The sequence below is a fragment of the Orbicella franksi genome, chromosome 1 (assembly GCF_964199315.1).
Source record: "Orbicella franksi chromosome 1, jaOrbFran1.1, whole genome shotgun sequence".
Taxonomy (NCBI): domain Eukaryota; kingdom Metazoa; phylum Cnidaria; class Anthozoa; order Scleractinia; family Merulinidae; genus Orbicella; species Orbicella franksi.
Window position 1 is genome coordinate 24192440 of NC_138145.1, and position 24409 is coordinate 24216848.

The 24409-nt window shown below is 39.6% G+C and overlaps 1 protein-coding gene and 1 long non-coding RNA gene across 3 annotated transcripts in view; both read right to left on the reverse strand.

Moving 5' to 3' along the window:
* LOC145497958 (uncharacterized) overlaps positions 1-4851 on the reverse strand; it is a 9192-nt gene extending 4341 nt beyond the window's left edge. Inside the window, exons 1-2 of the long non-coding RNA XR_014050753.1 lie at positions 2661-4851; positions 2400-2524 (exon numbers count right to left, since the gene is read on the reverse strand). This is a non-coding gene — a long non-coding RNA (uncharacterized LOC145497958). The remainder of the gene's footprint in view (positions 1-2399; positions 2525-2660) is intronic.
* Positions 4852-9748: 4897 nt separating this feature from the next.
* LOC145497719 (adhesion G-protein coupled receptor V1-like) overlaps positions 9749-24409 on the reverse strand; it is a 75144-nt gene continuing 60483 nt past the window's right edge. Inside the window, exons 65-85 of one of the 2 annotated variants that reach the window (XM_081477555.1) lie at positions 24154-24305; positions 23548-23755; positions 23327-23430; positions 22663-22782; positions 22106-22231; positions 20892-20966; positions 20135-20299; positions 19935-19998; positions 19713-19793; positions 19098-19204; positions 18569-18626; positions 17971-18093; positions 17155-17259; positions 16940-17062; positions 16274-16355; positions 15279-15381; positions 14914-15071; positions 13970-14091; positions 13148-13342; positions 11780-11845; positions 9749-10868 (exon numbers count right to left, since the gene is read on the reverse strand). In XM_081477555.1, the coding sequence (XP_081333681.1) occupies positions 10590-10868; positions 11780-11845; positions 13148-13342; positions 13970-14091; positions 14914-15071; positions 15279-15381; positions 16274-16355; positions 16940-17062; positions 17155-17259; positions 17971-18093; positions 18569-18626; positions 19098-19204; positions 19713-19793; positions 19935-19998; positions 20135-20299; positions 20892-20966; positions 22106-22231; positions 22663-22782; positions 23327-23430; positions 23548-23755; positions 24154-24305 (2616 nt within the window). In that variant the 3' untranslated portion in view covers positions 9749-10589. The remainder of the gene's footprint in view (positions 10869-11779; positions 11846-13147; positions 13343-13969; positions 14092-14913; positions 15072-15278; positions 15382-16273; positions 16356-16939; positions 17063-17154; positions 17260-17970; positions 18094-18568; positions 18627-19097; positions 19205-19712; positions 19794-19934; positions 19999-20134; positions 20300-20891; positions 20967-22105; positions 22232-22662; positions 22783-23326; positions 23431-23547; positions 23756-24153; positions 24306-24409) is intronic. The other variant, XM_081477563.1, reaches the window with a different exon arrangement.

A 24409-nucleotide genomic window follows, 5' to 3' on the forward strand; every position in this document is an offset into this window, starting at 1 on the left:
AAGCCAACGTTGGTAACATACCGTAGCTTTGCATTCCTTTTGTAAAATCATACTTTTTTCAGAAAATTACGAATTTTTCGATGTATTGAGATTCTCTCAAAATCTGACCTTTTAGAAATGGAACAAAATCTATGCATACTGCAATATAGATTAAAGTTAAAATGTTAAATCAATGTAAAAATCCCAATAAATCAATATGCTTAGGAGCCTTTATATTTTTTCAGAATTAATGACATGACCATGGGCGTGGCCTGATGACGTCATCACTGGTGTTACTGATAATGAAAAAGTTAAGACACATGAAATAACTAAAAATGACAAGGTTATATGAGAATAAATTTTCCTTAGCAACAGCTCAAAAAGATCAGTTAATGGGCCCTTATATATGAAGTAGCAGTAATTGGTCAGCAATCAGTGCCATTTCATTTGCAACAGTCGGCCAATCAGAATTTGCTGTACGCAGTCTAAACATTCAAGTAGACTGAAAGAACTTTGCAAAAACTCTCCATGCAATAAAGCATCCTGAGAGCAATACAAACTTGAACTGACAGTCGAAAATCAGCCAAAAACTCTTGATAAACTATGTCAGATCACCCGATTCAACCTTAGGACAGAGTTTTTTGATTTTAACCAATATAAAATAGCCTTTTCAGTATTTAAGTACAAGCTGCGACTTGATCTGAAATTTACCTGGACACAATTTTGTTAAGAACTTGATGTAACCTTGGCAACCATATTTTAACAGGTATATTTTTCCAAAGTTGAAATTTTCTTGTTTTTATTAAATTTAACTTAAAAGAAATGTTAAGCTAAGTCATATGGGGTTCAAATCCAAAGCCAATTCACCTACAATGTAAGACATGGTAGTATTTTCTGCTTTAAATATTCTGGAAGTGTTTGTCATACTGTACCTAAATATGGCTATCCATAACATAAAGCTATTGTTTATGTTCTATATGGAGTCAAAATGTTCATAACAGTTCACACTGATCTGGCACCTATCAAATTAGTAGGGCTAAACTGGCAATGGGTAACCTGAGAACACTGACCCCTGGTCTGCGGACCCCCATTACGGGCCGGGTTGGTGGACTACCCTACAGACTGGTCTAGAGACTACCCTAACAGAACCCCCTCTATAGACCATCCCAAAAATAGCATAAAAAATAAATAAATATTTCACTTATGGGTTGTCTAATAGATTGCTTGTGTCGGCAAAATTTTGAACATTACGTTGTGCAAATGTAACAGACTTGGGTTCAGGGTCAGGCACAAGTTATATTACACATTGCCATTTCCCTTACTGTGGCTATAAAGTACATGAAAGATCGAGAAGCCTCCGAGAAGCCTCAAAATTTGTGCACCTCCACCAATTTGTTAAGTCCATTCTCCTGTGGGTTTGTGAACTTGTTCCAGGCTTCACAATTCGCTCAGCGGAATTACAGATACCAACAAGCTTAAATAAACAACCTAAAAACGCATCTTCCATTGCCATAATTGAACCACGAATGGCATGTAAGAACTTTCCTTCTTTTTGCCATCGGCATCCCCTTACTCCGAAAACAGCTTTGAGACCTTAATTTGCACAGTGTAACACTCGAAATTCCCCTGACATGAGTAATCTATTATACAACCCTTAAGTGAAATATTTACTTATTGTTTTTATTCTATTTTGGGGTGGTCCATAGTGGGGGTCCCAAAGGGTAGTCCATGGACCCATAGGGTAGTCCAGAGACCCGGTCTGTTGTGGGGTTCTGCAGACTGCATGGGGGTCAGTGTTTTCAGGCTACCCACCAGTGATTGAGGGAGGGGGGGGGGGGGGGCAGGAGGGTGGAAATTCTCTCAAAGAGAACCAAATAGATATGGAAGAAAAGAGGTGAAAACCTATCATGTAGGGCTTGTGTGGCTTTAAAATTGTGTACCCCAGTTATTTGAGTATTCGTTTACCCCCCAATAGAGTCTTCAGGAACTTTAAGCAAAAGTTATCATTTCTCAGATGGGATCAGGGAAAACGTTCCTTTGCTTGTGTACACAACTGCAATGATCAATCATGTCTTCATATCTTTCTCCGTAGTTCAAATATATGATCTTTCATATATTATCTACTGTGTTAAAACTTGTGTAGCATTAATTTTAGCTTTGTATTTCCCACTTGGGTCATTTCAAATTCAAATTCAATTCTTCAAAAAGGTCAACATACTCAGTTATTTGACTTCTATTTGATTATGAATCATGGAGAAATATATCCAATGAAATGAAATAAACATTTTACAACCTTGCAATTAATACTGTAATTTAATACAAGTACAAACCCACAGGCAGAAGTATAGTAACTAACATTGCCCTGCAAAGCAAGCCATTGAACCTAAGAAAGAATTGAGAAAGTAAAAAAAAAAACTTACTTGTCATTTTCCTTTTGACTTGTTTGATCTTGTTTGTTCAGTTTCTTGTTTATTTTTGCCACTGCTGATGCATCTCACATGATAGAAAGGTTTTAAGCAATCAACAGAACAGTTATCAGTCTTCCCTTTGTAGCTCAGAAAGAAAAGAAAACATACAATCAAACATCCTGTAAGCTCAAACCCCTAGGACCTACAGGTACACATCTTAAAAGGGTGTCCACTTTCGGGAGGCAAAAACAGGCAGCCCTGATGATAACTTGCCATTTCTTCTTCTTTTTTCTACTTTCATGAAGGACCAATCCCTTCCCCAGCAATCAAGAAACTCAGGAAGAGATTGTGCTTGGTGGACCAACTCCCCTGTGCATCAGTTCTTACACCAGCTACCCCTAGCACAAAATTCAAGATCCATTCAGTACAGGCAAAACATCCCACGGCCAAACCAATTTTTTCTAATTTTTTTTTTTTAGGGAGGACCAGACTTTGCTTCACAGACCAGGAAACTCAGGGAGAGAATATATCTCCTGTACAAAGTTCAAGATCCATTTAGCGCAGCAGACAGTCCCATGGCCAAAACATTTTTTCGCTCAATTTTTAGGGAGGACCAGTCTTTGCTTCACAGACCAAGAAACTCAGGAAGAGAATGTGTTTGGTGGACCAACTCCCTTGTGGGTCAGTACTTACACCAGCTATCTCTTGTACAAAGTTCGAGATCCATTTAGCACATGCAGACAGTCCCATGGCCAAACCAGTTTTTTTGCTCAATTTTTAGGGAGGACCAGTCTTTGCTTCAGAGACCAAGAAACTCAGGAAGAGAATGTGTTTGGTGGACCAACTCCCTTGTGGGTCAGTACTTACACTAGCTATCTCTTGTACAAAGTTCAAGATCCATTCAGTGCAGCAGACAGTCCCATGGCCAAAACAGTTTTTTTGCTTAACTTTTGAGCGAGGACCAGTCTTTGCTTCACAGACCAAGAAACTCAGGAAGAGAATGTGCTTGGTGGACCAACTCCCTTGTGGGTCAGTACTTACACCAGCTATCTCTTGTACAAAGTTTGAGATCCATTTAGCCCATGCAGACAGTCTCATGGCAAAAACAGTGTTTTAATTATTTTTTTAGGGAAGAGAGCAGTCTTTGCTTCGCAGACCAAGAAACTCAGGAAGAGAATATATCTCCTGTACAAAGTTCAAGATCCATTCAGCGCAGCAGACAGTCCCATGGCCAAAACAGTTTTTTTGCTTAAAGTGCACCTAACCCCAAAAATTTTTTTTCGCTAAAACGAATCTCCTTGTTATTTGAAATAGTTCTGCGAAAAAATTTTTGGATTCCGTTAAATCTTCGATTTTCTGTGCCCCGACGAAATCTCGAAAATAGCTCCAAAACACCGCCATTTTGTTTCACGACCGAGTCTGAGGAGAATGGGTCTAGCGGCTCTTGTGACGTCTACCCAGGAAGGTTGGATATCTGACGTCCTCTCATTTCCTTCAGGATGGTGCAATACACATTCGAAAAGTGCGCAGAAACGCCTTCCAGAGGTGCTATCGACTGTTGCAGCAATATTCCAGATTTAAAGAAAGATATACTGTACAATTAACTGACGATGATCGGCTAATGGTACAACAAAGACGTAAACGATGGTTGATTTTGTCGAACCGAAACAAGCGAACTGAATCTGTGAGAACCATTGAAGAACTCTCACTGGAATTTGTTCCGCAGACTTTCGAACGCTATTTTCATAAATTTTCTGCCTAAAGCTAACCAGCAATTTGTAGAAATACTACCTACAACCTATATCTTCCAATCCCGCAGTATTTGTAACATACAAAGTTGTGTGATCCGATCATGATCAAGAAGCGTTATACTGATATGTAAATAGATCGCAACTGTACGCCGCTAACCAACACTTATTTCTCTTTCGATTTAGATAAAAGTCGAAGATTAATCCTTTAGAATTACATGATAACAAAATTGTTAGACTCACAGAGTTTTTCGAAGGTTTGGAAATCAGCAGTGCGACAAAGATTCTGTGATATAGCGTCGAAAATATGACCGCGTAACATGTGCGGACCGCTTAGGGAACACATCCTTTTCGCTTATCCGACGAATTTCGCTGCAAACTTTGAGAACAATTTACATTGGTTTTTTGGAGTTACGACTTAAAACGTGTGACAATGTGAAATCGGTAATTGTATGAAATGTTTCCTTCCGCCTTGCTTCCCGCAGCTTCAAAAATACAGGTCCAAACAATACGATTTTCAATCGATCGAAGCCAATGTTTTGGAGGTCATCAAGTCTCGAAAACTGCGACACGTACGTCGCTCTTATAAACATGAAGCATTCAACTGAAAGTAAAACACAAGCTGGATTTAACAGAACAATCACACCTTGATAAAATACATTCTCGCTAAGGACAAATGTAAACGGGCTATAAACACGCGTGGGAATCTTATGTTTAGTTGAAGAAATTACCATCCAAAGCAGTCCTTGAGTTTTCTTTCCTGCTTTTCGTTTGCCTGCTCCTCCACTTCGTATCTAGCTTTCCATTCCTAATATACAAGCAACTCGTCCGCAAAGAAGTCTTCCCCTTCGTCGTTTGAAATATTGTAAATTGCTCTCAAAGCTCTAAGCAGTGAGTTCACAGTTGTCGAACGTGCTCGATCGAAGTTTATTTCGGAGTCTTCCGAATCGAAACTTAACTCTGACTCCAGTGACGAAAAAGAAATGATTCTGAGACAAAACTTGGACGTTTTAGTCCCAAAATACATCGGAACGATTAGTTTTGTGTTCCATTTTCTCGAGCAAATACAGAGAGTTGACTGAGGCGCCATTGTGTTTGGTTCCTGGGTAGACTTCATCAGGTACCGCCGCCCCAGACTCCCTAAAACGCGGTCGTGAAACCTTCAAGCGCGACTTTGAAAGGGCATAGAAAATCGAGGATTCAACCAAATTCAAAAATTTCTTCGCCCAAATGCTTCGAATAAAGTCTAGATTCGTTTTAGCGAAAAAAAAATTTTGGGGTTAGGTGCACTTTAATTTTTTAAGGGGAGACCAGTCTTTGCTTCACAGACCAAGAAACTCAGGAAGAGAATGTGCTTGGTCAGGACCAACTCCCTTGTGGGTCAGTACTTACACCAGCTATCTCTTGTACAAAGTTCAAGATCCATTTAGCACATGCAGATGGTCCCATGGCCAAAACAGTGTTTTAATTATTTTTTTAGGGAAGAGACCAGTCTTTGCTTCACAGACCAAGAAACTCAGGAAGAGAATATATCTCCTGTACAAAGTTCAAGATCCATTCAGTGCAGCAGACAGTCCCATGGCCAAAACAGTTTTTTTGCTTAATTTTTTAAGGGGAGACCAGTCTTTGCTTCACAGACCAAGAAACTCAGGAAGAGAATGTGCTTGGTCAGGACCAACTCCCTTGTGGGTCAGTACTTACACCAGCTATCTCTTGTACAAAGTTCGAGATCCATTTAGCACATGTAGACGGTCCCATAGCCAAAACAGTGTTTTAATTATTTTTTTAGGGAAGAGACCAGTCTTTGCTTCACAGACCAAGAAACTCAGGAAGAGAATATATCTCCTGTACAAAGTTCAAGATCCATTTAGCGCAGCAGACAGTCCTATGGCCAAAACAGTTTTTTGCTTAATTTTTTTAGGAGAGACCAGTCTTTGCTTCACAGACCACGAAACTCAGGAAGAGAATGTGCTTGGTGGACCAACTCCCTTGTGGGTCAGTACTTACACCAGCTATCTCTTGTACAAAGTTCAAGATCCATTTAGCACATGCAGATGGTCCCATGGCCAAAACAGTGTTTTAATTATTTTTTTAGGGAAGAGACCAGTCTTTGCTTCGCAGACCAAGAAACTCAGGAAGAGAATATATCTCCTGTACAAAGTTCAAGATCCATTCAGCGCAGCAGACAGTCCTATGGCCAAAACAGTTTTTTGCTTAATTTTTTTAGGGGAGACCAGTCTTTGCTTCACAGATCAAGAAACTCAGGAGGAGAATGTGCTTGGTGGACCAACTCCCTTGTGGGTCAGTACTTACACCAGCTATCTCTTGTACAAAGTTTGAGATCCATTTAGCACATGCAGATGGTCCCATGGCCAAAACAGTGTTTTAATTATTTTTTTAGGGAAGAGACCAGTCTTTGCTTCACAGACCAAGAAACTCAGGAAGAGAATATATCTCCTGTACAAAGTTCAAGATCCATTCAGTGCAGCAGACAGTCCCATGGCCAAAACAGTTTTTTTGCTTAATTTTTTAAGGGGAGACCAGTCTTTACTTCACAGACCAAGAAACTCAGGAAGAGAATGTGCTTGGTCAGGACCAACTCCCTTGTGGGTCAGTACTTACACCAGCTATCTCTTGTACAAAGTTCGAGATCCATTTAGCACATGTAGACGGTCCCATAGCCAAAACAGTGTTTTAATTATTTTTTTAAGGGAAGAGACCAGTCTTTGCTTCACAGACCAAGAAACTCAGGAAGAGAATATATCTCCTGTACAAAGTTCAAGATCCATTCAGCGCAGCAGACAGTCCTATGGCCAAAACAGTTTTTTTGCTTAATTTTTTTAGGAGAGACCAGTCTTTGCTTCACAGACCAAGAAACTCAGGAAGAGAATGTGCTTGGTGGACCAACTCCCTTGTGGGTCAGTACTTACACCAGCTATCTCTTGTACAAAGTTCGAGATCCATTTAGCACATGCAGATGGTCCCATAGCCAAAACAGTGTTTTAATTATTTTTTTAGGGAAGAGACCAGTCTTTGCTTCACAGACCAAGAAACTCAGGAAGAGAATATATCTCCTGTACAAAGTTCAAGATCCATTCAGCACAACAGACATTCTTATGGCCAAAACAGTTTTTTTGCTCACTTTTTAGGGTGGACCAGTCTTTGCTTCACAGACCAAGAAACTCAGGAAGAGAATGTGCTTGGTGGACCAACTCCCTTGTGGGTCAGTACTTACACCAGTTTTCTCTTGTGGAAAGTTCAAGATCCATTCAGCACATGCAGACATTACCATGGCCAAAACAGTTTTTTCTTAATTTTTTTAGGGAGGCCAGTCCTGGTTTAAAAACAGTTTTAGATGCGCTATCATTTTCTCATGAAAATTGAAATGAAAAGAAATTTTACTGATTTAAGCTTTATGGCAATGCAAACCATATTGGCAAATGTTTAAATTCCTCTTATGAAGAAAAAGAAAAAATAATAATTTGGATGCAGGAGTTGCTTCACAAATGAAGAAACTTAGGAAGAGATTTTGCTGGGTGGACTAACCTTTTTGTAGGTCAGGTCTTACACCCATCTCTTGTACAAAGCTCAAGATCCATTCAGCGCATGTACATGTAGACAGTCCTGGTTCCTAAACACATTTACACACAGTGAGGTTTTTTACTAATTCGAGCTTCATGTATGCAAACCGCAAAAGTGAATGATGAAATTCCTAAAGTACAAAAAAGGAAAAGAAAATAATTTGGATGTAGAACCAGTCTTTGCTTCACAGATCAAGAAACTCAGGAAAAGATTTTGCCAGGTGGACCAACCCCTTTGTAGGTCAGGTCTTACACTCACCTGCTGTACAAAGCTCAAGATCCATTCAGCACACGCAAAGAATCCTGTCTCTAAACAAATTTCATATTCAGGCCTATATCTTAAAAGAAGGTATTTTTATGGCTGGATTTGAATGGGAAAATAAGCCTTGCTATCCATTCGTGCTTTAGAGAAAATGTATTTGAATTGCAGCTTATTAAAGGTCTTCATATATCCATAAAAAACCTTCTATAAATTTCCCTTCGAACCGTCATAAAAGCTCAACGTTATAAGCATACTGGCCTTTAAGTTGGCAGCCTGGCCAATTAAGAAATGTTCTTCCCTGTTCTCGTATAACAGAGTCTGGCTATAGCTACGTGTTTTACGATATAAACTCGAAAGGTTTACACGTGGCGTACTCTGTGACCTCTAGGATAAGCTAAATAATAAGCTCAGTGTCTTCCGTGCTCACCTCGTTGAAGCAGTCAACTGACTTTGGCCACTGGCACGATGCTTGTTCATGAAAACATCGTCTGGTCGATTCGGTTGACGAATAAAGCTTATAAATAAGCAGCAAATTTAGCAAACCTGTTCACTCGTTGTCCACTCGTCCACATGGTACTGCAAAACCGCCAATTTTTTAAAGCCCGGATATGAAACCAGTTTCCAAATTTTCTGCAGCCACCCGTCCCTGTTAACTGGCGTGGCCTTGGAACGAGTAAAGACCCTCCTCTCTGTCACGCAACGTTGCGTGACAGCGAGAGGACTGTAATAAATCACCTAATTACCTGCCATACTTTCAAACCAGCAAAGTGCATCAAGTGAGAAAAGTAAATTTAGTTCAACAAGAGGTGATGTACTTTCCTTCCATCCGGGTCCGAAATTTCCGGAATAATTTTTGGTCGAATGAGGAAAGCACCCACCGTGTGTTTAAAGATTGCAGATTGTCGTAACAACATTTTACATAACATGACAATTTTCAAAAACCGTTTCACTTATGCTTTGCAATTTTATTGTACATGAAACATTTCAAGAGAACATGCCGGATGACTCCAGTGAAAGGAGGGTGTAACTGAAAAATTACTTCAAATGTGCAAATTAACGCGCAGGCTTTCGTGATTTTCCCAGTCATATAATAAATGCGTAATACTTTGAAGGTTCGAACAATTGCCAATTTCCGAGTTGACCTAAGCCGAAGCATGTGAATGAAATCTCATTTTCATATGAAAGGATGGGCACCAAAATTCGTTTTGAGAAAGAGGCTCAAAGTAATTTGGAAATGGCCTATTAAGGATGTACCCTACTCGTGATAGTTGTGTAAATCCTCCGGAACAACTTCCGAATACCCGGCCACTTTATTTACATGTGCCGTGAGCTTAATTGTTAGTGTAAATCCTAAAGTGCACTCCATTCTCAAGAACTTCATGTTGATGTGGGAAATAATTAAGAAAAAAAATGATCCGTCGGGGGGTGATCAGAATAGAGACTTACGATTAGGAAAAATTTCGGCAGATAACTGGACTAAAACTTAGCTTGAATGAAAGATACGTTATCCGAAACGTAAGCTGCTACTAAGGGTTTCTATGGATACAGTGGCATTCCAATAAAAGGAAGTTTCGGCGCTAACTTTGAATATTGACAATTAAAAGAGCAAAGGCGGCTTGTAAAACCAACTTCGCGTGGCAGAAAATCAGGCAAACAGGTGATTTCGTCGAGATCACAGCCTCGCTGGGTGATTTAATATCTCCATTAGCTAGGGTGGAAAAGTACTAAAATGCTTGCTTTTGCTTCCTTACAAAACATTTCTTCCACTAAGACAGCAAAAATATGTTTTCTTTATTAGTATTTCAGCTTTGTCTATATTCACACCAATTATAATTAGTCTACAAATTAATTCCTGTCAGATAGCTAATAATTATGAAATGAATCCTAGCTACACTAGTACGTTAATTCTTTGGAACTAAAAACACATTAAATAACAGGCTTTCTGAAATATTTCGTATTTTACAAATCCGTTCCTGCGGTATAGAAATTCAAATACAAATTTGGCAAAAACTTACTTATTCACGTACCATAAAGATTTTACAAGATTGCAAAACACTAATTTTTTCAAAGATAAAAAAAAAATTTAAAAAAACCACTTATTTGAATTCGGAAATTGTTCTAGTAATCACTGTTTTGGTCAGCTTAGTTGACAAACAAACTTTCAAATAAAAAAAAGTTTACAAAAAGAAATTATAAGACTATCTACAACTATATAAAACGCTGAAGTCATCAAAAATACAAGGCATCATTCCTTAGTAATGACAATACTTTTGCCTTGTGAAGCCCTCAAGAGAGAGTTGAAAGATTCATACCAGTTTTTATAATATTAATATCATTCTTGATACAAGCAGCATACCATACCTGGTAAGCCTATATGTACTTACATGTCATAGCTTTGTTCCTGAAGTCTTTTTAAATCAGGATAAAAAAAAAGAAAAATGTAACAAAACAATTGATGTAACAACATTTAAAACAACACTCTTTAAGTAAGCATGAGGTAAGCTTGTAGAATTTACAAGTAGCCGTTTCAATTATCATATTCTAACTGTAAGCATGTAAGATTGCACACTACAAGTAAAGATTACACCGAATATCCAACTTAAAACGTTTGTTATAGATGTGTATCTGCGATGGATATTCTCCTCGGTGCAAAATGTTCATGTACATGTCCGTCGATTTCCATTTCCGGTATCTTTTCGTCGTCACGTGATTGCTCATACTGGCCTCCAGTTTTCAGTGCAAATATCAGATCGTCGAAGTCCTGGTTCTCGTAGTCGTCATCTTCGTACATTTCATTTACTCGTGCGAGGCTCTCGGTGTCGTCCATGTCCACGAGCATTTTACGGCTGCCTTTTGGCGTGGCTCCATAGTCCAGGTCATCCCAGTCGGTCTGCGAGAGAGGACACCAGTTCAATTAGGAATAATTCTCAAGTGAATTAGGGAAGGAAACCACAAATCTTGTTAATTAAGACTAACTAGTGCTGTGTATGGTGTGGGCAGGGGAAACAGCATGAGTTTTAAGTTATTTCACTGTTAATCGGATCATTCCATCCAACAAAATTCTCCAACATGAGAAGTTTTATATTGCTCCCATATTTGAGTGATTGCGAATTCTCTTCTTGGGGTCTTTTTTTCTCGTCTTTTTCTGTCTACAAGAACAACCATCATTTATAACACATAACATTAAGATTCAAAATGAAATATTTAGTCAGTTCAAACATTTATAGAAGGACAAATATGTATAAGAGATTTCAGCAGCCAAAGAAAGAAAGGATCGGAGTTCTGTAGTTAAAGTTTCCTCTGACTGCAAAGTGCATTACAGAATCACAAGCAAAAACAATAGGTTTTACCAAGTTTTCGATACTATACTTTAACATAATGAGGGAGATTGAAGTGTACTTAAGGGTGTTAGAGTGATTTTACTGTGCCCAAAGAGGAAACGGTGAGAACGAAAGAGTAAGGGAACGATACAAAATTTAAATCTACGATCATTTAGGCAGATGATATTTTATCACTACTGTTCAGACTGTTATATGCAGTTAATTAACGTGTTTATGAGTTCAAGTATATACTCGTTATATTTAAATGGTCTTCTTTAAAAATAGTTTACAAAGACCCTATTCACAAATAGCTACCACTGCTTTATGAAAGATGAAGTTTACAAAATAAAATTTGACCAAGACTTTTCTGTTTACGAGAATACCAACATAACTTTTTAGCGATGTTGAAAAAGTTAGAATACGCCTTTGTGAATAGGGTCTTAGCAACCAAAGGAAAGTATTGAAAGTTATCAAAACTAACAACAACTCTTGCAATCGGATATCCAACAATGGATCCCTCGCGTCTTTCAATTCTCGTCAGATAAACCTGACTCGGTTAAAAGAGAAAAATAAACAACGGTTATAACAATTTATACCTGTAAATTGCAACGAGCATTTTAGGTGTTAAGGATAGCATTATACCCCAATCGCGTATTTAGCGAGCAGGCTGCATTTCTTGGAAATTTCGAACACTGATGCAAAATGTGAAATTTAGGACGACTCAAGTCATTTGCTTTCAACGGAAATGCCTGGTAGATTTCAGTTAAAATCTCAACCGTCATCGCGTCGATGACGTAGCACTTCAGAGATCCGTCTTCTGCAGGCTTGGCTGCAGGTCTAAGTTAGATGACATCATCATCATGGAATATTTTGACTCGAATCTCAGACGTCAGGCGAATCTCAGTTGGTGATAGTGACACCATGAATTTGAGACGTGTCTCTTGAAAGCTATTACAAAGTTGTGATTTTAGTCAGTTTTTGGGGTACAATGATATCAAAAGCTCACTTTCAGTAATACTTTCAGGAATACTTACACTGTTACTTAACTACACTATTAGTGCATAGTAGGTAAGAGTTCAGCGATTGCTACTGACACCATATTTTAAGACTCACAAGCTAGATTTATGGTTTACATTATATCGTGCATGTCAGTAAATTAGATGTTTATTTCTGCAATTTAAAAAATGTATATACACCTTGCACTGACCAGCTTTTACAGGAGCTCATTTATTAGGACTCAGCTAGTACTGTTTTGGTCCAAGACATGTCTAGTGCTCAAGTCTCAGCTAGTACTGTTAAAAGGGCAGAGTGTTCAGGTTTCTCTCGAATTTTGAACAGAGATTCATGTTCAAAGCGGTCATCAGTATGCCCTTTTATAGACCGGACCTTAAAACGCTTATGCTGCTTTAGTCATTGGACTTATGGATAACGCTGAAAGGACTGACGGAACACGAATGTTCGATAACGATCGGCGCAACTCGTCCGCGTATGTCGGCGTGACAGGTCCATAAAGCGACTTGAAATGGTAAGTTGTCCGCTACAGTTATGTTAGATAATGCTTTCAGATTTTGCTGCGAAATAACTGATAAATTCCTTGTGCATTGGTTGGTTGACTCTTGTCGTCAGTTAAAGAGCAAACAAAACAACTTGCTGACGCATTCTTAATCAGCGCCTTCCTCTCTTGAGGGTTATTTTATATTTTAGCTGTAAAAACGTCAGTTCTTTAAACGTGTGTCCTCTTACTGACGATAAATTACATCCTTAGATTTTCAACGTAGACTGGGGAGCTATGAGGCGCTGGGAAACTCGTCTCCCGTAAGATAATACTTAACTATTTGCTTAGCCTTACCGGGTCATCCGGGGAATTCCTCATCCCGGATCTTTTGAGGCTGGATATGGAGTGCCCAGGACTACCCGGACTGTCTCTAAACAAGTCGTCACGCAACTCAATAGGTGGTGATACAGATGGGATGGCGAAAGACTGTTTGAACACGCCGCGTAACTGGTTCCGCAGCAAGCAATACCAGATCATCACGTATAATGCCTGAAGACGACAAAAGAACAAATAAGTATGGTTAATACTCAACTTAATTTTCGTTCAAAAGCAGTTTTGAGGATATTCATTTTCGAGAGTGTTTACTGTCGGTGTGTGTGGGCGAGTGGGGGGGATTATCAACAGGGGCGGGGGCGAATAAAAGGCTGGTCTTGCAGTTGCAATCTTATGTGGCAGATCTCTAAAAATATGGCGATTAAACAAAAATAAGCTCTTCAGTAGTCAAATCAAGACTAACAAAGTCACCATAGTTAATATGCAACATAGTCCCCAACAGTGGGAGCACATAATTGGAAGAAATTCCATCGCTATTTAGAGCTAAATTTTAATACAAACCCGTGGGCTTGTAGTGGGAGAGGAATAACAAGACATTTTTGTTTTCAAGGGTTAATATCGATTACTGTTGGGCCAGTAGTTTACATAATGGCCCTACTAAACTTAACTACAAATTTACCAAAAAATTATCAAAAGAGATCATTAAAATCAATGATGTATAGTGAATCACTTTTGCGTCGGGGATTTAGGAAATCTCTTTCATTTTGACGGTTTCAAATGTCTGTAATCCAAGGTTTTACAAAACCTGCAAGTGCATGTATAATGTTTCACGTGAGTCCTTACCAGTATGCCGTCAAAGACCATAAATATAACGAGTATCCACTCGTTACCGTAGGCCAGATGAAACCCAGCACACAACCACACTAGTGTAATCAGAACAAACAGAGCTATGATATAACGAATTTCTAGAAACAAGAAAAAGAAAGCAAAATTAACTTACATCTTATTGCCTTTCATTTTCATTCTATTTTATAATATTTTTCTTTTCAATGAGAATTCATCTTGACGATTTAAAGTGTTGCATACGGATCTTAGATAGATAGATAGTTGGTGCCAATTTCCTCCCTTGCAGCCAGAGGCTGAATTGCGGAGGAACCAGAGAGGTGAGATCGGACGTCAGCATATGAAGGCGCACTTTGCGGCCACTTCAGTCCATGTATGATCTCACCTTACCCACCCCAGACCAATGACCGGCACAAGTCAGATAGACCATGACACCGGGTTCTACGTCTCCTACTCTTTTCGAACAGTGTAATGCGTTCTTTAACGTCCCACAAGAACCAGATCAGTGAAGTGCTGTGAGACGGAGCCTACGGTTTATCGTCCTTATCCGAGAAGACTTGAATGTCTAACCATTTGTAGATGTAATTACAAAGGCAGCACATTCTCCTCAGTTATTTTAAGACCCTGAGTGTTGGTCCTGTCTGGGGCTCGAACCTTCGACCTCCCGCACAGCAGTCCGGCGCTCTCCCAATTGAGCTAACCAGGCGGCGGTTATCTTAAGTCAACGCGTCGAGTTCGAGAGGTATCACAAAAGTTAGCACAAGTCCAAAACGACTTAAGAATAGAATACAAAACGAGAAACGTTGATGTAGGATGCAATAAGTTTCTACAAGTTCCAATAAGTTCTACTTTGCTGTTGAACGAAACACAACAGTGAAACTAGCTCTTCAATAAACTAGCAAAGCACATTTTAGGCAGCAGAACGGCTGAATCACAAAAAATACCTCGAATATTGTAATGTCCACGGAATATATCGTCGTAGTGCTTCCACTGGGGCGTGACCAGGTAAGCCTGTGTGAACACCAGGCCAACGGCCATCAGGAAGAGAAGGACTGGGCCGACAACGCTGGAAAGTGCGGCGATCGTGTTTGGTATGAAGCACCTGGTGAAAGGAAGTTGAGCAACGTTGGAAAATCATTTTGGATGATGGGGAAACCCTCTAATCTCCCTAGTCTCTTCGGGTCTACGTTTTCCAGATAGTGGCTCTGGCAGTTTCGGCAAGTCTTCGGCAGTTTCGATCAACGAAAACATAAAAAAGGTAAAGGTCTTTAAACAAAACTAGCCAATGTTGGTCAGGCTTTATACTCACATGTCTCCATTACTGTGCACGTCAGCATAAGCTTCTGTAAACTCCCACTCGATGGCGAGTTGAGTTATGAGAATATACAACACAATGATCAGAACAGGCATCCCTGATAAACGAAGAAACATCCCATGTTATGACTACATTCAAAGATGGCATCAAATCTTTAACATCTGCCACGCAAAGTGGAGGTTGGATGCCTGAGACATCCAGGAGCTTCCACTATTAGCAGCCAGCGCCTAGATGAAGACTGCTCCCATGGCTGGCAAATCCTGGAAACCAAGCCATGAATCCCCACGTAGAAGGGAGGAAAACAGGCACCCGTCACAAGTGAAACAACCTCTGAGAAGAATCCCTACGCTTGAAACTCTGACGCTAATGGAAAACGCTGACTCAACGCAAAACTACTACAGCTCCTTGTGGCTCAAGAACACGTGGATTCCTGGCGCATGCGCAGGTCTAAACGCCGCTCACCGCTCGGTTAAATTGCATTTCACTGCATACAAAACCTCTCACTCTTTAGACAAAAACTGGCTTGGAGAGTGAAATTAAACTGAGGCAGGGAATAGCTATATAAACTTTAAACAATTCTGACGCATCTCGAAATGTTGAAGACACTTTCTTAACTACTCAAAGCGATTTAAAATGATAAAGGACAAGCCTTTATTCCTCGATGTTAACTTGTGGTATGTCCGGCCCAAAACCCCCCAGGGATTCTGATTAAAAGTCAACTTAACTTGCAGTTTTCTCTCACTGGTCTCTCAGCAGTGCTCAGGGTACATCAACATGTATTAGTTTGTAGAATTTGCAGAAGTACTGCTAGGCTGCCCTTCTCTTAGCCTGCCTGGCGATAATTGTTTGTTCCCGCGAGCTTCATGACATTTTTGTAAAATTACACAAAGATCGTTGTTAGACCTCTTGTTAAGGCTTTAAAGGATAAAACCTGCCATACGTAACAACAAACCATTCACGATTTATTTTCAACTCAGATTCATACTTACCCCATCCTAGACCAAAGAACATAACAAGTTTCCTGTCAGTGTGCTCATCGTTCAGAACAAAAATACGCCATAGATTCCATGCCTGAAAAAAAGAGAAATTGACAGTCATAAAACAAGAAGTAATTTGAGAACATAAGAAAAATGTAATGAACACCAGCCGCAGAGAATATTTTTTCTACATTTCGAAAGTAGCTATGTAACTAATAACGGCGCGCACAGGAACACAACTGTAATAGAAGCCGTGGAACAAAAATGTCAAAAATGGCCTTGATCCAGTCAAAGCGTCTACAAAATCAAAAATGTATTATAGGTTGTGGTTAAAGAAAAAATGTTTTTTAGTCAGTTAGAGCTGGTACACAATCAATTGTATTATAAGGTGTGATAAAAGAAATGGCTTTTTAGCCAATAAAAGCGCAGTATACACAGAGACCAAACTATTACAATAAATAACGAAAGGGGGAAAGGACTGAGCAAAATGTCGTCGATTTCTTGTCTCAATAACAACAAAAACAAAAAATGTCTTTATTTAAAAAATTCAGATCATAGTCCAAGGTAGCCCGCAATCTTAACAAAGGTATTCTAGGTGAGCTACTTAACCCAGACAAGGAAACTATTTTCTTAAGCTTATATACATACAATATACATATATATACAATTTGATGTTACCTGAATAAACATCCAAGAAAACTGACAAAGGAAGAAGTAATGAATAAACATTGCGAGCACGGAGCAACGGGTATGTTCCTCCACCAGTGTTGGGCTCAGATAAGCACCAAGAACGAACATCAGCTGAAAAATAACACAATAAAGAAAGCCGTTTAGTCCTCCAATATACAATTCGTCAATGAAGGAACGTGACAAATTAATCTTCAGAAGCGTACCTGAGACATCATGCAAGCGAAGAACAAATGCATCAGCAGCTTGGCCGCAAACATGTTTTCCACAGAGCATGCGTGATGAATGAATATGGCCACGAAAAACACACCCTGATAGGGGAAAAGAAAGAACTCGATTAGATTGTGCAGTAAGACAAAAACAAACTTGTACGCAATGATCAAACGGATTGCCAGATAGGTTTGCCTTACTGATTTCTACGTAACAAATCCAATGTGGTTTAGCGTCTGTACTCTTATAGACAACGATATGCGTCATCACGAGGACTCACGAGGCGCAGCCGAGTGAGTCCACAACAAATTTTGACCACTGTGATGACGCATATCGTTGTCGATAAGAGTACAGACAACGCTAAACCACATTCGATTTGTTTTGTACCACAATATCAGCGTTAAAGAAAATGTTTTTTTCAGAGCGTGACCAAGAGCGTGACACATTGACGCGAGCAGCGTTGTCTGGACTCTTATCGACAACGACAAAAGAGCCAATCAGATTGCGAGATTAGTGGCAACTGAGGTAAAAATATATTTCGTTTGATGTAAGTTCTGACCATGTTTTAGTTCATCAAGAGAGTGTCCCTTAATTACTGACTTTCTTCACTCTAGTCTTGAGAGTTTCTTTCCTGGCCACATGAGGATCTCTAAGGACCGACCATAAGAGAGAAGCTAACCTGGTTATCATACAGTCATTTTGATGCCCTATATTTTCTTATGGTAGGAACTAACAAGGAAAAGTAATGCGGACTAACACTACTGGACAAGCAAAACAATTATTAATGTAAGAGCATTCATTCGGTGACTTACCATACACACAAAGCAAACGATAAAGAAAGCGATGTTATAACCAGCCCTATCATCACTTTCTCCCTGAGCTGCAAAATTCGTCAGATGGTCACATTGGCACTCTACAAAGTCGCCGTCATCACTCTGGTGAACAAAAAAGAGCGAAAACACACGTCAATGTTCCACTTCCTCTACCCACACCTCCCAGATATAAATTATATCATTCTAAAGAGGTGGAAAATCAAGACAACTATTCACTTTAGGCGAGGTATAGGAATATTAACTCATAAAAGACGAACGAAGGATTGTCGTACCTATGGTCGCGAGTCTGAAAACTTTAGCCTAAATTTGTTAGGTTTGTGAAGTTAGATATCCTTTTAAATATTTCCCCGATAATTTTGCCCATCATCAACAATGAATCGCTAAAAATTAGATCACAGACTGCTCCTGGTCTGAAATGGTACAGGTGTGAGAGGAGAGGCCAAGACTAGGTCTGTGCCTAAGCTTGTGAGAGTTGGTCAGAGAACGCAATTTTTCACTGTTCAGTGATGATTAAGAGTCACTCATCAAGTATAACAATTTCACAAACGATTAATAAAGAGCCAAGCTAACTACTCACCTTTTTAGTGCAGCCCTCTTTGGACCAAGCTGACTTGGAATAATCCCAGTAGACACAGCTACACAAATAAAACGACACGGAAATTTTGTTAGAGAAGGTAAGACATTAGTGAAGGCCAGTTTCCTCAAGTACATGAGACATGCATTGCGGCAAACTTAAGAGCGTCAGAGGAAACAAACAAAATCTGCTCATTTTCCATTTAGCAGAAAGCAATTTACTGGCCACTGGCCATAAGAGGACTGAGATGAAAAACAGTTTATTGATGGATCAATTTGCTTCACTGAATTGCCCAGTGAACTTTACTAGTGACCACTGTATGACGATAGTTATCAGCAACACTTATTCATCAATTACAAAATAAAATTCCCTGCATGCCTTTTAAAGAAATTGCAAAAAAATGTCCCCAACCGGACGCTTGGTTCCCTTCCTGACTCTTCCCTGACATCCAAATCTTTTGATTATTCCCTAGCCTGTGCCCTATTAATCAATTAAATACCAATGACTATAGAGTACTTCACAGATTACGTACTTAGCTCCCTTGGGTGTCACTCGCTTTTGGTCACTATAGATACGGTATGTAACAGGCTTATCACTGCTGATAAGCGACGAGTTGTCATTTGACGACGTGGAGAGCACCTAAAAAAGACGTAAATTTAGCTAACCATATTGGTGGGATCGTGGGAGTCGGGAAGATCGGGTGGGCCTTTGTCTTTATACATTTTGCGTTGTGTATACGTTGTTTGCAAGACTAGACGACAAGCAGCAGCTCGGGCAATTGCTTGAAAAGAGGAATCAAATTGTGAATGCAACGAGAGCTCGACTACAAGGCTACATTTTCAATATTTACGGACATAGAAAGTCTTGGACTCCACAACGAGAAAACGACCTCAAGGACATGGGTTATTCTATGGCCTGATTGCCTAGCCAGAAGGATGCAGCTTATTGAATGACTTAAGCACCATGACGTCCGCTGAAGACAACCTTATAAGGCTGAAAAGACTAGCTAACTATGTAGCGTTGAGTCAATGCTTGACCAGGGCAGAGAGGGAAACAAAAACAAAGCAAATGGAGGTCACGACGAATCCATGCACAAAAGAAGGCGTGTTCTTAATAAAGACTGACCAACAAACTGAAAGATTCAAACCTTGTCATTGAGAATAGGGAGCTGTCCAGATTTATCAAACCAGTGAGCAGTGGCATAGTCAATAAAGTGAACATCGCGACACTGGAAAGAAAAGATATACGGGAATTCCACAATGAACAGAATGTGAATAAGACTGAAAGCATAACTAAGCCGTCAACCATAATGTGCAATAAAAGCAACAACTAAGTAAAGGTAAAAGACAAAACGAACAGTCGGACAAACCTCCGCGTTTGAAGAAGAAGAGGAATACAGATTGGATGGATACTGGAAGTAATCCTTTCCTCTCCTATAAGGGATGAAAACACTCACACGTAAGTCCCATTTAACACTGTTACCTTAAAATCTATCAGGTAATATTTCCGCACACCTTTTGAGTTTAACTTACTTGAAAAGATCAAATTAGAAGAGCGTTTGCGACTTACCCAGATTTGATTTGCAATCCGTTAAGGTCAGTTGGCGTCCGTCTAAAGCCTTCCACGGTTGCACGTTTTCCCGTAAGTGATAAGCCCTGCTTGCCTGAACATGGAAGACCGTAGACCAGAGAAAATGCAAACGTCCTGAAAACTTGAGAGAGTTTGTCTTGACCCCTGAGAAAAAAAGAGCAAGAACACTCCATATTTAAAATAAAGCTAGAAAGTGAATCTGTTACGGTACAAAATTAACAACATAAAGGTGCATCGCAGTAAACCCTTGCACTAGGAATTGACTCTAAAAATTGTGATAGAAGACAATGAGTATATACAAGCGACTTATCCAATGCTATGAGAAGTGTGAGAAACGTGTACTTAAACCAATAACCAGAGGTGGAGAGTATACTAAATGTCAAGTTATTATAGTGCTTGCTGCCGGCATAGCTGTGTGTAACATAATCAGTCCGCTCGCCGGCGTAGCTAGCGTTCCCGTACGACCAAAGAGTTTCTTGCCAGCTGGTCGCGCGAAAATTGGGGTTAGAGTAAAAACTAGGCATGGGGAGGAACGGAACGTTTGCTAAGTAAGCAATCGGTACGCGAAGTTCCTACGGTCTGAAAGATAGCTAAACGCATTTTGAAGCAATGTACGCGGGTAAAAGGAAAACTGAACGACCATGTAATTAGGGAAATGTTTCAAAAGATTGCATTTTGCTTGGAGGTAGTCGTCCTCGTTTGGTAAATTAACTATTCTACGTATAGCAGCTCATACCTGGTGTCATCTCTGCTGGGATCCAACAACTCGTCGAAGATGTCCATCAGGGTTTGTTTGGTCGTATCTTGCAACCTATAAGATCAACATCAAGCTTCTCGTTTCCGTTCACGAAACATTTGACATAGAATTATCTCGGGAGACTTTCGAGTTTCGCAAAGACATTTTCCCGAAAGAATGAGACCTTTTCCTCTCACTACCTGCCAATTCGCATTTGTTGCGAAGTTCGGATCGATGCAAACGGGCAAGTTCTGCATGGTACAAGAGCTTCAAACAACAAACTAAGACGGTTCATTAAATAAATTATGGCATAATTCGAGTCTGATATAGTCCACTATGCAAATATTGGGCTCGCGACGAGCGTTGCGTGACGAAACGCGACATGACGTGGTGTGACTACTGAGACTTTCTGTTCTCAGTTACGGATTTTCAATTTTTTTTCTCAACTTCGTTTAACCTTGATTACTTAGTGTATGATAAATTCAATGGCGCACGGCATGTGATTCTACCTTTCAACCTCCAACTTCATTAACAACTTGAAACAATTATTTAAAGTGTCTCTGAAGTGAATTTTTTTTTTCGTTTTTCTGTCGCTTGTTATGTCTACTTTTCGAAATTGCCAAAAGCGAATAATGTTAAAGAGAGAAAAAATTGACTTTTTGCTGTTCAAAGTTCGAATTTGACAACCGAAAGTGGGTCCATTTTGCGCGCGGCCAAAACGAATGTATTACAATGCCGTGACGTAGGAAATTGTTCAGACGACTTCATCGCTACTTTCCAACTCTTGTACGTTGGAACTTTCACTAGAGGACATATATCCATCACTATCTGACATTTTACTTGCAAAAAAAATAGCGAACTTTGATGAAATCTCCTATGGCAATTCACATAGCTACAGAGGCAAAGTGGGACAAACAAATCGCTGGAACAATTTCCTACGTCATCGCTTGTAAACTCTTTGCCAGTCTCCGGACCCACCGTTTTGCTATACTGAGCTCCCTTTGGGCGGCAAAAGGTCGGATTTTTCTCTCTCTAACATTATTCGCTTTAGGCAGTTTCGAAAAGTAGACATAACAAACGACAGATGAAAGCAAAAAAAAATTCACTTCATAGGTACTTTAAGGCAAGGTTACAACGCCGTTGCTAAAGCGCAGTTGATAAACCGTGTTTTAACTAGAACCCACTCCATCATCTGCTCAATCTGCTACACTTACATTCTCTCTCCCAGAATTGGGCGGGTCTTCTTGTCATTTAAAATAATATCGATCGTGTCCATTGTTAGTTTCAATCGATCTTCATCCAACGGGTTCTTAACGTTAGTTAACAGATCGGAGAGAATACTGCAATAACAAAACAAACCATATCGTTACTGCTATACGCTAGAGTCAGCAGTACAACCTCTGACAGGCACTTATGTACAGTTAGGGGGACACCTCTCACTAACTGGGCAAGTCTCACACTGTAACTATATCTTCGACAGACAAGGGACAATTTGTCAATCAGTCAAGAAGTACTTTGAAGTACTTTTTTAACGTACGGAAATATAATTCAACATAAATGTTTCCGGCCTATAATAGCAAAGACGAAATGAGAAAACGTTTTCCAGCATACATGTATTTGCTCTCAGGAAACCGTTTGTTCCTCAGAGCAGACCATGTCTCAATCTCGTTCCCTGGGTCTGTCTTCATTCTACCGCCTAGACACCGGAGAATAAGGTTGTGCATGTCTACAGCAGCAAAAGCACGTCAAGCCAATTAAGGCAGCGTCTCACCTGTTAATCTGATCATCAGTTAGCGGCGTTTGGAAAGCCAAAGCTCGCAATCTGAGGAAAGTTGTTGTTTCTTTGTCGTCTGAAATTGTAACCAATGAAGTGTTGAATTCCTGAATGATCCTGTAAAAATAAGTAACAGACAGCATAAAGATTTGGACATATGACAGTCAGACAAAAGTAACCCTTTAATGAGCATTTTATTTTGACTGATGCTTTCAACGAACTCAAATATGAGAATTAGTAAGTTTAATCACTAAATAGTTATACGTTCAGATATGAGGTATGATGGCGAATGAGAAGGTAAATGAGTAAAGAGCACATTTATTACTGCCTCATACGAACGATTCAAATTAAGCAACTCCTTGTGGGGAATGGGCTATTTTTGTCCATAGCAGCACAAAAAGTCAGTCCAGAGAACTGTAAACTTAAAAGTTTGCTTGATCACCAGCAAACATAAGTGCGTTTATCGTGAAGTGTCCCAAATAGTATTAAACTATGTTGATCTTCTGTAGCTAGACTATCTTTCACCACTAGTCATAACACAAACACATGTTTAACAGTGGCTCGCAACACGTAGTATGCCACTAAATCGTATAAAAAAGTCAGGTTACCAAAAAAAACAAAACAAAACAAAAACAACTCAAGACTAAGAAGCAAAACTCACTTTGCTCCTCCAGTAGCGCTGAGTAAAACGACCTCAAACGCTTTTGGATACTTTGTAATAGATGCCTCTCTGGGAGTTAAAGTGATGGTGATGGTCTGCGAAGTCTAAAAGAAAACCAAAACATTAGATCATTTATATCGCCCATGTATAATACCAACTTCTAAAATACAATAAAACCTCTTCACTCAAAGATAAGCCTCCCAAATCTTAAACAAACTTACTTCTCCTTTAGCAAAGGTAATAGAAGTAGTAGTTGGTTTTTCGTAGTCTTCTCTAGCAAATGCCTGTGAGGTTTGCACGCCTGGTTTTGAGGTAAACTGCTCAGCTAGATCACGTGTCTCAAAGTTAACTGTGACGTCAGTGTCTTTCCCATAGTCCCTAGCGACCTTAAGTTGAACTTCGGTAGACGTCTTGTCCACAGTTGTGTAACTAGAGAATAAACAACAAATATTAGAATGGGTACTTAAAGGTGCTTTTCATTCAACCATAAATTCCGAAAATTTTGAAACGGCGACAAATTGTTGAATCTACGCAAAACGAACCATTCAATCGAGAATTCTTGAAATTCCGGTAGGAGAGTCAAATGGAACGGCACTTCCCGGTAAGAAATCTCCGAAAATTTTGGTACACCTCGCAAGGTTGTCCCATTTTCCTGAAATTCCGGAAAATGTTGTCATTCGTCACTGACAATTTACGGAATTCATATCAGAATTTTTCGTCGAAAGTTTGTTCCAATCGGACGGTTCTCCGATAAAGCGACAACTAGGAACATTGTTATCAAATTGCGCATTCCATTGATCAGAAGTTCAACCTTATAGACAACTTACACGACATCCTTGGGAAAGGAGATGGTTCCATTGGGGAAGTCGCTTTCCACAACTTTGATCAGAGCCGACCGGAACTGAGAATTGATTAGTGCTTGGTTACCGCTAACAACTCCGGTCAAATCCACATGAAACTGAGCGGCTCGTTCGGGTTTCTAAAAAAAAAAAAGATAGTCGTTTGAAAAGGAATCTAAAATTCACACTCCTTCGCCAGTGCTATTTCAATTGTAGAAAGAAATGTTTATACAAACAGCCTTAA